At 40.9% G+C, this 16,605-nt stretch overlaps 1 protein-coding gene across 16 annotated transcripts in view; it reads left to right on the top strand.

Annotated features, from left to right (window-relative positions):
• The window catches only part of CELF2 (CUGBP, Elav-like family member 2), a 549,582-nt gene that overhangs the window by 404,673 nt on the left and 128,304 nt on the right, over positions 1–16,605 (top strand). For 15 of the 16 annotated variants that reach the window (XM_017740369.1, XM_017740364.1, XM_017740366.1 and 12 more), the window contains one exon: positions 11,190–11,386. In XM_017740369.1, the coding sequence (XP_017595858.1) occupies positions 11,209–11,386 (178 nt within the window). In that variant the 5' untranslated portion in view covers positions 11,190–11,208. Of the gene's footprint in view, positions 1–10,856; positions 11,024–11,189; positions 11,387–16,605 lie in introns of those variants that run through there. The other variant, XM_017740370.1, reaches the window with a different exon arrangement.

The raw sequence follows: 16,605 nt of genomic DNA, 5'->3' as shown, positions 1-16,605 counted from the left end.
TTTTCCTTTTCACCATTTAATCTGTAGCCCCTCTAACACTGTTCTAATACCAGAACCTTGTTTTCAAAGATGGAGGAGGAGGAGATGGGAGGATTGACACTACCTGAAAGAGTTACACAGGCAGGCAAGGGACTACAATTCCCAAGGCCAAATAGTGGGATGAGAAGAGAGAGGACCAACCTCTAGCACCTCTTGGTTGTCCAGACAGAGGCAATACTGCCTCATGAATAGGCAGTGAATATCTTAGCACATTTTATCCACCTGCAAAAATTTCTGTGTCGTTCTCTGGGGTAGGATTGCCCCACTCCTGCCCTACTCCTGGCCTCTGATAGACTGCCAAAATGAACCCTCAAGTACAGGAGTAGCCAAACTCTTTTGCCTTCCCTTGGCAGGGTGGAAGTCCACCCTGGCCAAATGAAGAGCTTGACTCGTTGAAATAAAGCAGCATGAGCTGCATTTCCTTCTGTTCTGCAGAAATCCTCTTTGACCTCCAGTTCACCAAAACCTTTCCATCTGTCAGAAGAAAAAAGTTGGCTACAGCCCTTCAGAGATGACTGGCAGCTTCTCCAGCTTTTACAGGCTTGGTTAACACAGAAGCAGATCAAGACCATACCACACTGTCATCTGAAGTGCTCACGGCTGTTGCCCCAGTTAAACTCATCATGCATCAAGATGTGGTGGAGCAGCCACCCCGCTCTGAGCACGAGCGACTCCCGAGAGCTCTGGAGGCCGTGCTGGTCTGTGCGCTATTCGTGTTTCCACTGAGGTCGGCATCTTTCTAACAGCCCACTGCAGCTGTATTTGCGCATTATGAAATCGCAGCTTCAAAGTGCCTGGTGAAGCAGATCCTTGCAGCCCCTCGCTGTAAGGAAACAAGAGTCACACCATGCAGTAATATGTCTGCGTGTGTCAGCAAAGTGCCTTTTCAGCCTGATAGCTGAGTGCAAAAATTTCAAGAGGAATCAGGAAATTAAATTTCGAATACACATCTCTTCTGTTTGTTAGGGATTCATCTTTTCACATAGATGCGACGTTCCATTGTGTGTCTTGTATCATCTATATACACAATTTCATTTTAATTTTTTAATATTGTCTTTCCCTGTTGTTGGGATTCTTTTTTCTCTCTTTTTCTGGACAGGTTATACATATGCTAATAGAAATATGCCTATTATTTGAAGCATAGTTCTGCTTGTCAATGAAGCTTCATTAACACTGTTATCACTGCCTGACATTTATCTTATAATTTTCCAGAGTTGACTGTTACATCTCCATGGAAACCCAAATTGCAATTGAAACAAGTGCGATAATAAAGGCATCCACAGAGGATTGACAGTATGCAAGTCCACAGTGTTTGCAGGCTACATTTGTTTATAGTTCCTTAGATAAATCCCTTGCAGTGAAGATTTTTATTACCTGTTTCCTATCTTTCCATGACTACTGCTTATTGCAAGGTTTAGAGTAACTCTTTTTTTTATTTTGCTTTTTAATTAGAGCAATAAATTTTATTGGGCTCAGCAAGGAAGGCACTGAAGATGTAAATTCTGAAGTGATTTTTCTGGAATGAAATATGAAGTTTATTATATATGAATTTGGCACTGTATAGTCTAAGGCATTCTTATGTTGATTTGCTGGGGTTTTTTTAAGGAGCCAAAACTTGGGATCATGGACTCTTTTGATTTGCTGACTCTTGCAATATGCAAGAAGGATCTCTTTTTTTCTGTACCTAAGGACTTGAGCTCTCTTAAGTTCGCGACTTTAAATCAATTTAGATGGTGCCTCAAAGCAAAGAGTCATGAAACTGGAGTGGGTCCAGAGTGAATTAATCTGAAATTAATTTGATTTTGAAAGGCTCCATCTGGCTGTGTTTGGAAGAGGCATTTAGACAGATATATAAACAAATGATCATCTGTATTCTATATGCCAGATGTGGCATCAAAAAAATGAAGAAATGATTTAAAAAAAAAGAATCAGCTGAGGGGGATTTTGCTATAATGATGCTCAACTTGTTGAAATCACAATTGCATCACACTTTGGACAATGATCTTTTCTTATATTCAGATTTGTAAAAGGGGAGAGCATGGCTGAGCTTGATAGAATTTTTTGTTTTAAGGAAGAAAATTGAATGTCACAGCTTGCTCTAATGGTCTATTTGAGATCTAAGCAAAACTGGCTAAACAATATTGGCTGTGCCCTTAACACAAGCAGGGCTGTGATCTTCCATTCCCTTTTTAAGGAAACTATTCAGGTAAAGCAGCCACGGGCCTCCATCTCTTTGGACAGGGCTCTTGGGCCCATGAAAATCATTCCCTGCACTTTGTAGAGCTCAGCTGGAACCAGGCCTGAGCATGTGTGTACGTACACACGAGTGCCAGTCTTGAAAAACACTGGACTGTAAATGACTTCTTGCAATAATCAGTTGATTTTAGCACACAGAAGTGGCTTCATTTCAAAACAAATATTTGGAGAACATGTTTCCTATGCCCTCCATCTCGACTCCAGGACAGAGTTTGTCATGAACTAGATAAGACCTTGCAAATTTCAGAAGAACTTGCAGAAAATTGCCAGCCTGGCTACAAAACTTGGTGAAATAGTCATGTCAGTAATTATGAAGTAAAAGAAAAAAAAGACTTTGAAACCTTCATTGCTATCTTTGAAGTTTTTTGGAGGGCAAAGAAAGAAGGGAATTGAGTAACAACTTTGTAAATTTGGAGCAGTAAGTGTTTGGAATGGGGAGAGAGAGACTGAGGTTGTTGACAAGAAAACAGATGGTCCTACATGTCCTGAATTTTAAAAGCCTGGTACTATTCTAATTCACTTGTTGACATGTCACCAATACATAAGCATTTGGGTGTAATCAAATACCGTTGTGATTTTTAAAAAAATAATACTGATAAATGTTTCCTGCCACACAGAAAGAAGAAGAGTGCTTCGTTGCAAATGTGTGTAATCAGCAAGGCAAGGCATTAATAATCCACACCATTAATACTGAGTAGTCAGCTACTCCAGGCTCAACTTCATGTGAAAAAGTGCATCAATCCATGCTCCAAAACTATAATGGAATTGTTCAGGTGCATAAGCTCGCTCTCATGTTACTGTCCAGCTTACAGTGATGCAGAGAGAAAAAAACCCTTTTCAATTAGAGCCCCTTTTAGACAGAGCACAAATATTAATGCCTCAAAGAGATTACAAATGAGAAAGTTGCTGAGGAGCACAAGATGAGTGGAACAGTAAGTTGCAGTAGTCACCATAAGAAAGGTTAGTTTAGACACAGACAAATTATAAATTAGAAGCCTTTGTTAATCCTAAACTCTCCAGGTCAAAACCAGATGTGCAGGTGCCCATCTGGGAGTTGGTCAACAGAAAGCAGATATTTAAAAGTCATGACTTAGGTATTTGTTGGACTTTTCACTGGGCATATGGTGATAGAACAAGGGGCAGTGGGGTTAAAGTGAGAGAGGGCCGGTTTAGTTAGGTATAAGGAAAAAATTCTTCATTGTGAGGGTGTTGAGGCACTGGCAGAGGTTGCCCAGTGAAGCTGTGGATGCCCCATCACTGGAGGTGTTCAAGAAAAGGCAGGATGGGGCTTAGAGCAACCTGGTCTAGTGGAAGGTGCCCCTGCCCGTGGCAGGGGAGTTGGAGTAGATGGTCTTTAAGGTCTTTTCCAACCAAAACCATTCTGTGATTTTCTGTCCTAACTTTCATGGGACTTTCCTTAGAAATGCACTTACCTTTTGCCTGATGAAGATAGACCCAATCTTGTTTAAGCATTTAATGTACAGAAAAAATTCTGCCCAGAAAGCAAAAATGAATTATTGGGTGATTGCCTAAGCTGAGCTTTATGTTGCAGAACATTATTTTTTAGCAGACCTCATCATACCTTGAATTAATTATATCCCAAAGCCTACAGCAGCCTGGAAGAACAAAGGCTGGGGCTTACACAGGCTCTTATTTTATATCTTCAAGTACTTACTTTTAGTCATTCTTATCATGTGTCCCAGAAATTTGTGATTCTTGTCTGTACTTGAATAAGAGGGGAAACAAATTCAAAGCAGTTAGGGTGGGGTGGCTTTGACTTTCTTCAGCCATTGAAGGGCAGACATCTTTCACTGGCTGTTGAGCTTCTACTAGTTTCAGTTTAGTAAAATCTATAGGCCACTGTAGGCAAATCCTTAAAGGTACTGAAAATAGGCAACTGTAAGTTTTATCAGCATAAACAAAAAGATGCTGCCCAGTTCAGACGTGTACAGATGGTGTGTTTAATTGTTTGCTTCCGCTATTAGATGAACTAGCAGTGGTATTTAATTGGTTTCCAAAATAGAAGACTCTAAAAAACAAACCTCTTCCCCTTCCCTGTTTGCTTTCACTTCTGTGCTCGTTCACTCTTGTTTACATATATTTTAACTCGTATGAGTTGCTCCACTCACAGCACACACACATCATTAAGCACTACTGCATGTTCTAAAAAATAATATGCATGATAAAAAATAAAAAATAGGTCCATACAGCAGCAGTAAGAGTTGAGATAGTCTGAAGCATGCAGGACTCTTTTTTTTCTTAAGGTGTGTTTGCATGTAAGGGCGATTTTTTTGAAGGTGTGATATAACAGATGTACAAAGCTTTTGCAAAGTTGCTTGACTCTATGGTTTCAGGAAGAATTACTAACAGCACGAGATTAGAATAACTTCTTTTGGTAGGTTTAAACATGTACACAAGGAGTATCCAGGGTTTAGGCTGAAACCCTTGCCGTAAATCAAACTGGTTTGTAATAGAGGCAGTGCAGGAACACAGGCTGAACACCTGAAGAGCCACCCACCTCTGGAGGTGAATATTTAACTTTGGTGAGAAGAACTCTGTGGGCTAATTTTAGGAAGTCTAGAAGCCTTTAAGCACAAAGGAGTGTATGTGCACCTCCAGCTGAAAAGGGAACTGCATTTTAATGCAGCTCTTACTATGATTTCCTTTTGTATCCTTGATTTCTTTCTGTGATACTGGTGAGGAATCTGCATCTATACCTCTAAGAAATAACATGTTTTATCTCAGGTGGGTTCAGCTCCCTTCTGATGTTTCTCTAGTCTGTATTTTGTTCAGTACTTTTTCCAATTCATATTGCCCTTAGTATCATGCAGTCTGACCTATATGCTTGAAAGGCAACTTCCCTCTGCTGCTCCTTCTCCCAGCCCAAATTTATTACCCATCAAAATGTTTTCAAGGTAGGAATTTTCTTTTTCCCTCGGATTCTCAGACCTTTTTTCCTCTGGAGTAAAATGATGCCTCCTTACCTTACCTAAGATTTGCATTTGAGGTGTTAAAGTGATCACATGTACTAAATTTGGAATTAATCAGAAAACAAGTATTCCCTATACTAGCAGTGGTTTACTATGGTTTGTATGACCTACTACATGGCGATAGTTAGCAAAGCTGAGCTACAAGAAATCACTGATTTCACCAGAAAAATGACTGTAAATTTTGAATTAGCAAGGCAGTAAAAAGTAGCTCATTGTCTTAAGAAAAATTACATGTTTAGAGATAATTTCTGTCAATGTGGAGGCAACACAGGGAAAAACATCTTTACATTTACCACTGAGTGCTTACACAAGCACTTGAGTATTATTAACTACCGAGAAGAATGAAATCTGAGCATTGCATGTCAGGTATTAAAGCCATCAGGATTTTCATGTCGTTCATGTGTGTGTGAGTGCAAGTGCGGTTGCTCTCTGCTGGGTGGATGAAGAATTGCTCATCTCTTTGTTAAAGTCTTTATGAGGCTGTGAGATGGATTGCAAGTCTTACAGCTGCTCAGTTGTTAGCCCTGCTGATGGGTGCAGGGAAGCCTGGTGATAATTATTTTGTAGACTTTACTGCCTACATAGGACTGAACATCCCAAGTTTTTTTTCATTGGGCATGATTTCAGGGTCATTTAACAATTGCTGTTTAGGATATGGGTTACTTAATAATAATTATAAGTGTTATTAGAGTCTAATAGTTCTGCCAAAAACTGTTGTCGACAACACACTACAGCAGAAGCAGTTAATGATTTTTGAAACATCATCTTTGCTTTGAGCTGCTTTTGAGCAAGTGTGCTGCGAAAATGCTGATGGGCCAGAAAGCATCTGGAGATGACTTTTTTTCCCCCAAAACACAGAGACCTGGTCATTTACGGCTTAAAAATGTGGCACAGCTTCTTTTTCTATTTGTCAGAGGTTCTGGCCCTTATTTTGCTGGCCAAAATCCAATGTAGGTAATTACCTTCTGTGTCTATAAATTGCAACCCCCTGCAGTTTTCAATTGTGTACGGTATTGTTCTATCCTTCCTGGCTGAAATTGTTGTGTGATAATGCTCCATGTCATTAAACAGCTACCGTCTGTCACCTTACGATGAAGTCATTCCTCTCTAAACAATGAGTTTATAAAGCCCTTTTGGGTCCTTCCAGATAAAATTTGCTCATAAACCAGCAATTATGATCTTTGGAGTACAGTAAGATGATGCTTGGCTGTCTCTCTTGACAGCAGTCAGAAGCCTTCAAACGGGTGTTGTCCCTTTTGTCAGCTTGTGTGATATCCTGGCAGTGATGCCACGGCTCAGATGTAAATACTTCATTACTATAAAACCTTGGTGCCTGTAGATACCTCTGCACTGGGTTGGATTTAGTTGTCATTACATTTGGAACTCGTTTGTTATCATGTTCTTGTTCTGTTGGCTCTCAGAGGGAACTCAAATGTCTTATACTATGGAACATGAAAAAGGCAAATCCCCAGCAAAATGGTAAAACCACAATAATAGGGTGAGGATTGCAATATAAATTAACCAAAAAAGAACAGTATGAAGGTTCTGGGTAGGGTTAAAAATAGATTTGAAAACAGGTCTCATGTAACTCCGTTTGGTCCCCATTAACAGCTGTTTTTCAGCACCTGACTTGACACTGGGATCATTAATGGAAATGAACGTGGATTAATGCCAAAGCTCTTAATGGGGATGAATTTAAGAGAGTCTGTTTTGATTCAGATGCTATTTTGGAAGGCTACCTCTCTGTCCTCAGTGGTCAGTTCACTTTTAGCAGTCCTGAAATAATTAAAGATATGAATGGGAGAGACCGAGAGGGCATCTACTACGTTTTTCCGGCCCTGTCAGCTTGCTGAAATGATGGAATGGTAGTTAGGTTATTAGAAGAAAAATTGGCACAAATTGAGAGAGAGAATGCTCTGGCAGCAACCACAAGCAGCCAGCAACTCAGTGTCTTAATCTCTGCCCTCAGGCTGCTCTCTGTGATACAGATGACACCTTGTCAGTGAAGATGATGTGCTGGGTCACCCCTGAGTCCAGTGGGCTAAATTGGCCATGGAGGGAAGGATTGCTACAGTGTAGAGCCAGCAAGCCAAATAATCTAATTTTTTCTCTCTTTTTTTTTTTTTTAAATGTATGTCATCATTTGGGTACTGATAGTAAGTGCCAAGGGATCCCATTCTCATTAGTGTCCCCTAGACACAGCTATCTCTGTACACTTGTGCTTTCAAGAAATAGTCCTAAGCTTTCACAAGAATTGCTTTTCTTCTTTCTGGAAATTTTTACATGTAGTTTCTCTTTTGTCTTATAACTTCTTGGGTACAGGAGAAGGGGAGATGAGGGAAGGAAGAAGCCACTTCCTCTGAGAGCTACTGTGTTGGCAAAGAGAAATTAGTAAAAACCCTACAGCTGTTAGCAGCCAAAAGGTCTTAGTGCAGAGCAGTAATGTCCACTGGGTGAAGATGAAAGCTGGGAGAAGATAACAGAATTCATCTTTAGCAGAGATCATTTACAAGGGATCAAGAATATTTGGCTTAATTTTGTATGGAACCAGCAAGCTCTGTGACAACTGAACCATCAGGCAGGTATGGTGTATAGTTTTGTTCCTCAGTGGAGCCTTCAAGTACACTGCAGGGATCAGATGCATAAAATCTATACAATAGGTGGTTTTTTCCCATTGTTATCTCTCTCTACTGTTTTATTCACTTGTTCATTTTGTCTGCACCGGCTCTAGTCCTACTCCAGCTGCCAAAGCTGGGTGAGGATACTACTGCAAGTGTCACTGCTGCAACAGTGTTCATGGGCTCCTCAAAATCCCAACAAGTGAGATTTGGATTCCCCCTATGAGGTGTCTGAGAGCCTTAGTTTGCACTGAAATCAAAGGAAATACAATTTAGGAAGGAGCCCAGCGGTGTTTGCAGAAATGAGCGCCCTCTCTGTGGCCTGAACTTGTCTGTCAAACCCCCAAAATGTTGGCAGCTCAGTCAAGTCCCTACTATGTGGTAGAAAAGTATTATAAAGAAAAGCCTAAATTATGCCTGGTTTTTCCCTAACTCTGCAGGAGTTAGTGGATTGATAGAGCTGTCAATGGACGGTGGAATTTAGTCTGGAGAAGTTTTAATGACTTACTCAAGTTAATGCAGGCAGTGAGTGACAAAACCTGTCCCCTGGAGCTTTGCATCATAGTTTATGGTACCTATGCCTTGAGTTAGAGCCTTCAACCAACTTCAGCCAATAAAGCATTTAAAGAATATGATCAATGTAATTCAACTTTGGTCCCAAACAAAGTAAAGAAAGGGCTTAAACATTTTCTGAATTTAGAAGAGAGCTTGGCCTGTGCCTAAACCTTTAGCTCAAAGAACTTGATGTTAATGGGGCCATTAACCTGAGAAAACAGGTATTAGTGTTTGGCTTTGTGGTTTCCTAAAAAATTGGCTGATTAGCAATGGAAATTGTGGGGCTCTTGGTGGTAAAGGTGATTTTGGTAAAGGAAAAAACAAAGGAATAAACTTGTTAATCTTTATTAAGCATGACCCTAGCTGTAATTTTGGGCTAAAGTAGCAATTGTGTATGGATTTCTTAAAGAAGGGCTCCAACAGAGAGAACAGATGAAGGGTATAATTTAAAACTGAACCCAATACATTTTCTCAATGCAAACAACACAGAGAACAAATGAAGTGAAAAGTCAAGCCAGTTTCTGAAAGAAAAAAGTTGACCAAGCCCAGGGCAGAGCTGGGAGCTTAACTAAACTAATACCTTTTCTTTCAAAATAATGTGTAAGCTTTTTCCCCAGTTATTTTAAGCTATGGGTCAGGGATTTTTCAACCTCCCTACTAGGGAGGTTGTTTGACAGATTGGGTTTTAGGTAAAGGAATAGGAATTGCAAAGAAATAATGGAGTGATTTTCGAGAGGTTTAAGTGTCACGTAGGTGCCTACTGCTCCGTGAAAGTCTTGAGAGTTGTTCCCATGGAGTATCACTCGAGTCAGTCATGGTTTTTCTGTTTCTTGGCAATTTTAAGGAGGTGGTTGTTTGGAAGGTTGGCTTGGTTTGGCTTAAGTGTTGTCTTTGTATGGAACTGCAGTTTCTAAGTCACAATTTCTGCAGTTGTACTTGTGACCTGTAGAACTTATTCATAATGAAGAGCATTTGCAAGACAAGATATTTGTACATGAAATGTAATATAAAAGTTTGGACCAAATCTTAGAGTCTCTTCCTCAGGCAAGATTCCCGCTAGAATAGACAGGAATTTTAGCTATTTATGAGTGTGATAAATGCTGTTGTCTGCTGATCTGTGTTGAAAGCACTTCACAAGGGATGATCAAACTTCTTGCTGGGGGTGTAAAATGTGCCTTTAATATAACTTTCTCCTTCCTGCCTGTAAGCAGGGAAAGTGCTAAAGTTAATATGGGCAAATTAATGTGTTTAGGTGAATTATGCTTTCAAGGAGATGAAACACATGAAACTAAATAATTTGTCCTCACACAGGTTATAGCTGTGAGACAGGGGAATTGCACAGGGTTGTTTTCTTCTCGCCACTCTTAGATTTTTTTTTTCACATTTAAAATATGATTTTCATCTGGTTGTGCAGATTCTGAGCTCTTCCAAGTCCTCCGGTGGGCATTCACTCCTGAACAATCATCAAACGGAGAAATTCTAATTAAAGCCAAGTTTTTTGAAAGTGGCAGGTGGCTCTGAAATGCCTGAATTCTGCCATGATCAGCTTCTGACATTTCTGCATACAGGCCATTTGCCCCCTCTCCCTGGTGGAAAGGTGGGGGGATGCTGGAAAATTCATGCATCATTAGTGTTCTTTCTTGAAACTGAAGCATCCAAAAATCATCAGCATTTATGGAATTTCTAGCAAAGTAATTAGTTGGAACTACTGTCCTTAATTATCAATAATGCAAGGAGGGGAGCAGGGGGGCAAAGGGAGTGATGTATTTTCACTTTTGTTCAGTATTTAAAATTATTTATTTTCTGTGTAAGAGTACAAATCCTCCTAAACTGTGATCTATCATTTGTCTCCCAGATCAGATTATTTTTTGTTCCAAAGTTCTTTTCCCCTGGAAAAGTGTGGTTGTTTTGAAATTGGATGTAGGATGTACATCTGGAGATCAGATAGACTAAGAATTTACAGGGGGTGAAAGTGTTCAAAAATTTGATCTCCTTTTGAAGGGGAAAAAATTTTCTGAAGCAGCATTTTCATTTCCACAACGAAGTAGGCAGTTTTGCCACTGCCATCTCTTTTTGAATTTTGCTTTTTTTATGGCAGCAATAAACAATGTGCTTTAAACTGGGTCTCTCCAGACTGCTTTTCCTTTTTAAAGAGCGTAGGCAACTAATCGGCAGCAACCAGCCACATAGCTGGAGTGTTTTCCATTCTAGGCAATATCATACTAATTTGATGCACACATGGATGCTTCACACAATCTGCAGATTCATCGCTGGCATCTTGCTTTAGTCATCTGACAGATTGCCAAGTGTTTCATACTCCTTTCATGTGACTTTATTACAAAACACACACACATAGACACACGCACTGCCTTGTTTCTGCCAGTAGCCAGTTTAGTGAGAATTCACTGCAGTTCTGTTTACAACAGCCATGGAGAGAAATCTGCACTTATTTGCCACTATCCTCTGCTTTAAAATGCAGAAGTCCCGGGTTGTGTTGTGCCGCTCTCATCTTATATAATGACATTAAGCAGCAGCCTGCAGAGAAAACCAGACTCAATGAAAAATGTAATAGCATTGTTTTTTGTTCGTAATACTTATGCTATTAATTAAATACTGATTTTTTTTTTTCTGCTTTGTGCCAATTGACATCATCTTCTGCATCTAGTGCACATGAAAACTGCGTAGTCTCCTAACTTGCCTTCTCTTTTTAATCTTCTTTTCCACTTTCTAGTAACGGCACAGCTAACAAGATGAATGGAGCTTTGGATCATTCAGACCAACCAGACCCAGATGCCATTAAGATGTTTGTTGGACAGATTCCCCGTTCGTGGTCAGAAAAAGAGTTAAAAGAACTTTTTGAGCCTTATGGAGCTGTCTACCAGATTAATGTTCTCCGAGACAGAAGTCAGAACCCTCCCCAAAGTAAAGGTACAGTAGTTATGCTCTCTTTGCTTTCAGTTTGTTTGTTTTCCCGATTATCTTGCTTGCCTTCAGCATTTCCAAAGAGGTTTGCATCTGGGCTCTCTGTTTTGTAGTATGCTGTGCTTAGTTATGCAGCAGTCCTAAGAGGAAAGGACTCCTGAATCCTATCGGATATTGCCTTGCTCCTCTTCTTAAATTGAAGTTTAATTGTCTGTTTTCTGGAAGCGTGCATTCCAACTGTGCAAAAAATAACAAAATATCGCTCTCCTTGTTTAAATTATCATTGCCAAGAAATGTGGAAATCTGAGCAGTTTCTTCCCAGGATTAGCTCATGAAAAATATAATTTTCTATTTCCTTTCGTTTCCTCTCTTTGCACCCCAGGTGGGAATTATTTTAAGGGTAAAAAGGGGAAAAGTGATAGTGGTGGGTTCTTGCCACATCATTGCTCCAGCAGCAATAAAAATTACAGTCACCCTGCTCTTTTTCCAAAATTTTTTCTGCAGTCATATTAAAGGATTGGTTTTTGGCACTGATACTGTTCTAAATGAAAGGGTTAGTTTTCCTACCTGCATTTCCTCTATACACATCTAAAGTATTTGTCCCTAACTATATTGCTTCCTTTCACTACGTATATCTGTGCTTATTTAAGTATGGGAGAGTTTTGTGTATTATAGCTGTTTAAGTGTGATAAGTGCTTACATGTAAACTGAAAGTGAGTGTTTTGTTTCACAGAATGCATTTTTCTCCCTACCTAGCTGTGTGTTTTCATTCAGGTTTGGTACATGAGAGCATTGCTACCGTTAAAAATGATTAGCATAGCTCAGAGGCAGACCTGGATGTGCATGTGTGTGCCTGGCTGTAAGGTTGCTAGACAGTTGCTCCTTCATACTGCACTCCTGCCACTGACTCTAAAAACCTTCAGAGCACATGTTATGGAGAATATCACAGAATGATTTTGTGGGCTCACAGCAAAGTTAACAGTGCAAAACAGCCCTCACTGGAGATGAGAGGTGGCTGCCATTGTGGGAGGCACACAGCACAACCTCGGGCGCTCCTGTGCTTTTGGGTAAAGCACTGCCAGGGCTCAGCATATCTCCCTTGCCCTGGTACCAGGCAGAGGATCCTCTCAGTGCCTTCTTTTTGCTGCCCAGTTTAAGCAGTTGGGTACTTTGAGTGACCGTGGTCCATTTTGGGTTCCTTGCATCTCTCACTTCTGGTTAAAAGACTTGGTGCATTGGTCTCAAAAAAGTGTCAGGGAGGGAGTCCTGCTCACTGTACCTTCCTGCTAATCAAGTGTCTGTACTAGACCAATAGTTCCCTTCCCCATCCCTGGAAGCGTTCAAGGCTATGTTGTGTTAACAGCCTGCTCTAGTGGAAGGTGTTCCTGTCCATGGCAAGAGGGCTGGAACTGGTTGGTTTTTAAGGTCCATTCTAACCCAAACCATTCCATGATTCTGTGATTCAGAAGCAGAAGGTATGTCTGGTTGGAGTGTTTCAGTGTAGTTCTGCTTCCAGCCCAGGATTGATGTATTGTAGCATGTACTCCCCTGCTGTGTTAGTACAGAGCCCTCACCAAATGTCTTTTTCTTGTAATGCTTTAAGAGGTCAAACAACAGGATTTTCTGCAGTCCAGGCTGCTATGGATGAGCAAACTCCTCCTTAGTTTAAACCAGTAAAATGCTGAACTTTGAGACTCATCCATTTGGACAGAGCTGATTCCTGGGTCACAGCAATGCCTTCCCACTAAGCAGTAAATGAAGTGAGACTGATATTGTGGTCAGACGAAACCCATTGATTCCCATTTCTGGGAATCAGTGTACCTGTCCATTAGGCAGCTGAAAGGCATAAGTATGAAGCATAGGTCATGCAAATCATTGTATAGTAATTATCAATGTTTGTAGTCTCCATACACAATATCCTTTTTGAAAGGTGGCTGGATTTTGGGGATGCTTATTGCTTGGACTCTTTTTCAGCCACGCAGAGATTATGCTTGTCACTTCAGGCATTATGTGTTAATTAATGAGTAAATGAAATTAATCCTGAAGACAGGCAGAATAACCTTCAGACTTGCTTTTCTCTGGTACCAGCAGCAAGCTCCTCTGGTGGTCAGCTTTTCCCTTGGAAGCCTTGGAAGAGTGTATCTCCATGCTGGCTCTATCCTTCCTCCTGGCTGAATCTGCCAGCAAGGTTTCTAGAAACCTCTTGAGTTTCTTGTGGATATCTCTTGACTAGGAATGATCTTTATTTTCTTAATCCAGTAGCACAAAGGATTCTGTGTGAAAGATTGTTAAGAATGCTAGAAACAAACCAAAAAATTGCCCTGAGGAACATCTTACAGTCTTCTTTTCATCACAATGCATGAGAAATACTTCATGTATACTATCTAATTGGCATTTAATAATGAAACTGAGTTTTCATTTTTTGTTTGGAGATAACAGAATTATAGAAAATCCTGAACTGCAAGGATCACGGAGTCTAACTCCTGTCCCTGTACAGGACAACACCAAAAATCACATGTCTGAGGTGGAGTCAAATTCCATGCTCCTCTTATGTGTAAATACCCACACAAAACAACCCTTTTTATTTAATTTGAGCTGGGTGGATTTGGGTTGTTCCAGGCATTTTTCTGCCTGCTCAGCCTTTTTATCACCTCCAGTTGTGTAGAACAGTCCATCAAGGGGACCATGTGGTTGGGTAAGGTAGAAAAAAGTGCATTTTTCATTTCATTGCATGGTTGGGACTGTGTGCCAGGCAGAACATTCACAGCCTGGTGTCACACAGATATTTTCTCTGATTATGCTGCAAGCCACGAGTTGCAATGACAGGAATGCAAGTTGGTGTTACTACACCACATGGGGCGGGGAGCAGTTCAGTTTTGCTCTTTAAAGAAAGGCATTTTGATTTTCGAAAGATTTCTCTCCTCTCAGGCAAGGGTTGTGTATTTCTGTGAGCTTGGCCAAAGGGGCTCCTCTAATTTGGACAGAGTTTTTCTCTGATGAACTGGTTATGAAGCTGCAATCTGAGTCTCTCCCAATTCTGTCAAAAATAACCATAGGCTGCTTCTCTCTCTCCTGCTGTTATTCAGACTGTCTTTCATACCCTCCAACGACAGACGGCCTAGTTCATGTCTTTCCTCCTTTTTTGTATTGCTTGCCAGCTCTGCAAAGCTGAGGCTGGAGGAAGACAGGTAGAAAGCCAAGTTTACCTCACTCTGGAAAACCAGAGGAAAGCCATCTTAATTCCACAGATGTATTGATACTAATGCAAACATTGAAGCTTGGCTTTATTAATTGGGAGCTTCAGGAATGGCTGCATTCTAGGAAATTCCTCATGCTTTCCAGAGTTTGCATTTCTCTGCTTCTTTTGGATGTGTGAAAGACCTCAGCAAAGTAATTTGACTTTGTTTTTATCCCCTGTTGTTTTGTAAGGCTTCTTCCTCTTTCTGCAACAAGAGAAATCTGGGGGATTAGGTAAACTAAAGAAGTTAAAAAAAAAAAAAAAAAAAAGGGCCATCTCATTAGACTTTCCAACACATCTTCTCCTTCATAACTGAGCTCAGCTTTTTACCCAGGATAATTCTGACTGAGAATATCTTTTTTCTGGATCCATATCTACATGAAATGATGAATTTTCTTGTTAAATCCATGGGCTGTCAATAAGTAAAAAAAAAAAATTAAAAAAAAAAAACAAAAAAAAAGGGCCGAAAATTCTGTACCACTGAAATAAATGGCACTTTTGGCTTCTGGGGGCTAAGGGGATTCAAAGTCTGGGCAGATCAGCCCTCTCTGTTCCCAATCCAGCTTGCTCCCTTTATATAATTTATTCTGGGTGGGTAGATGACTTTTTCCAGGGTAGTTGTTAAAAAGAGCTGCTCTAATGCCTCAAATGTAGCGAGCTCTGTGTGCAGGCAGCACACACTGCCACCGAGATCTCTCTTCTTCCCACTGTTTTCCTAAGCCGGAAAGATTTCCTTGGGTACCTTGGTTTCAGAGTCCAAGTGCTGAAGCAAGCAGATGGCACAGGGCTACTTTTGCCTTTTGAAATGCAGCAGAAGAGTCTTGGGCCAGATCCACTATGTCCTTTTGGCACATTGCCTCTGTTTCATACCTGATAATTCTTGCAGGGATCAAGATCCTCTAAACCAGCTTTGTGAGCCTGAATCTCTTTCTGCTGCCATAGGAATCATAGGAAAGCAGGGAGAAGCACCCATGTAACAACTGACTCCTTATTTGCTTGTAGCCTTTCACAGACCCTTTATCAGATTAGAGGGAGGCTGCTGAGTGAACAAGGATGTACTGTAGTTAAAGGCCAGTGTTTATTATTATCCTATTTAACATGGTAATTTAAGTCTACCAGGAAGCGAGCAGAGGAATCTGATAATGAGGCATTCATCTGCTGCATACAGGAGAGAGTGGGTGGGCAAGGAGGCATACAGGTATATATAGTTATGTGTATGTAGAGAGAGAGAGTGATATGCATACAGGAGGCAGAAGTTACCTTGCTTGCTTGGGGCACCATTTCAGCCTCAGTTTAGCCCTTCCAAAACAGTCTGGTGCAGGCAGGGGGGGACAATTCCTTTCCTCCAGCAGGTCCCTCTCGCAGTGCCCAGTACAGCAGGAGAAAAGGGAACTTGGGCAGTCCTGCACAGCAGCAGAGCTGTGGCACTTGGTTTGTCACACGGGCCCATCCTGAGTGTCCTAACCTGCAGCAAAGACCTGCTGCTCCTTGTTCCTTGCCTGCCCCTGCGACACCAGCCAGCCGATTGCACCCTCCTCTCCTTCAGGCAATTTCAATATTTGTGTTTGGCAAAATTGTTTTAGATGCTCTCTAAAAGCTCCCTTCAGCCAGCGCACCAGGGGCCAGGGTTTCTTTACACATTGTGTCTTATTCTGTGTTTTGAATGCTCTCACTGGCCCACGTGAACAGTGTTTAGCTTTTGAGATCAGATGAGTTGCACCATGAGCACATTTGCTGTTGAAATGGCACAACGTGTGACCACAGCCATTGTGCATCTGTGTGTTAGACTAAATTTCGGTGATGGTGGCTGACAGATATTTTTTTACTATGCAGACTTGAAATCTCTTACTGCACTGCATTAAAAAGTGCCTTGCATGTTATTTTTTTAGCTGGTGCGTTGTGCACTATAAGAAACTTCACGCGACAAAGACTGGCAAAATCCAGATGTTGTCATTAAATACAAGTACAATGGGAAAGAAGTGTGAAT

The sequence above is a fragment of the Corvus brachyrhynchos genome, unplaced genomic scaffold (genome assembly GCF_000691975.1).
Source record: "Corvus brachyrhynchos isolate BGI_N302 unplaced genomic scaffold, ASM69197v1 scaffold307, whole genome shotgun sequence".
Taxonomy (NCBI): Eukaryota; Metazoa; Chordata; class Aves; order Passeriformes; family Corvidae; genus Corvus; species Corvus brachyrhynchos.
Note: the sequence above shows the minus strand (reverse complement) of the source record. Positions and strands in the feature narration are given on the sequence as shown.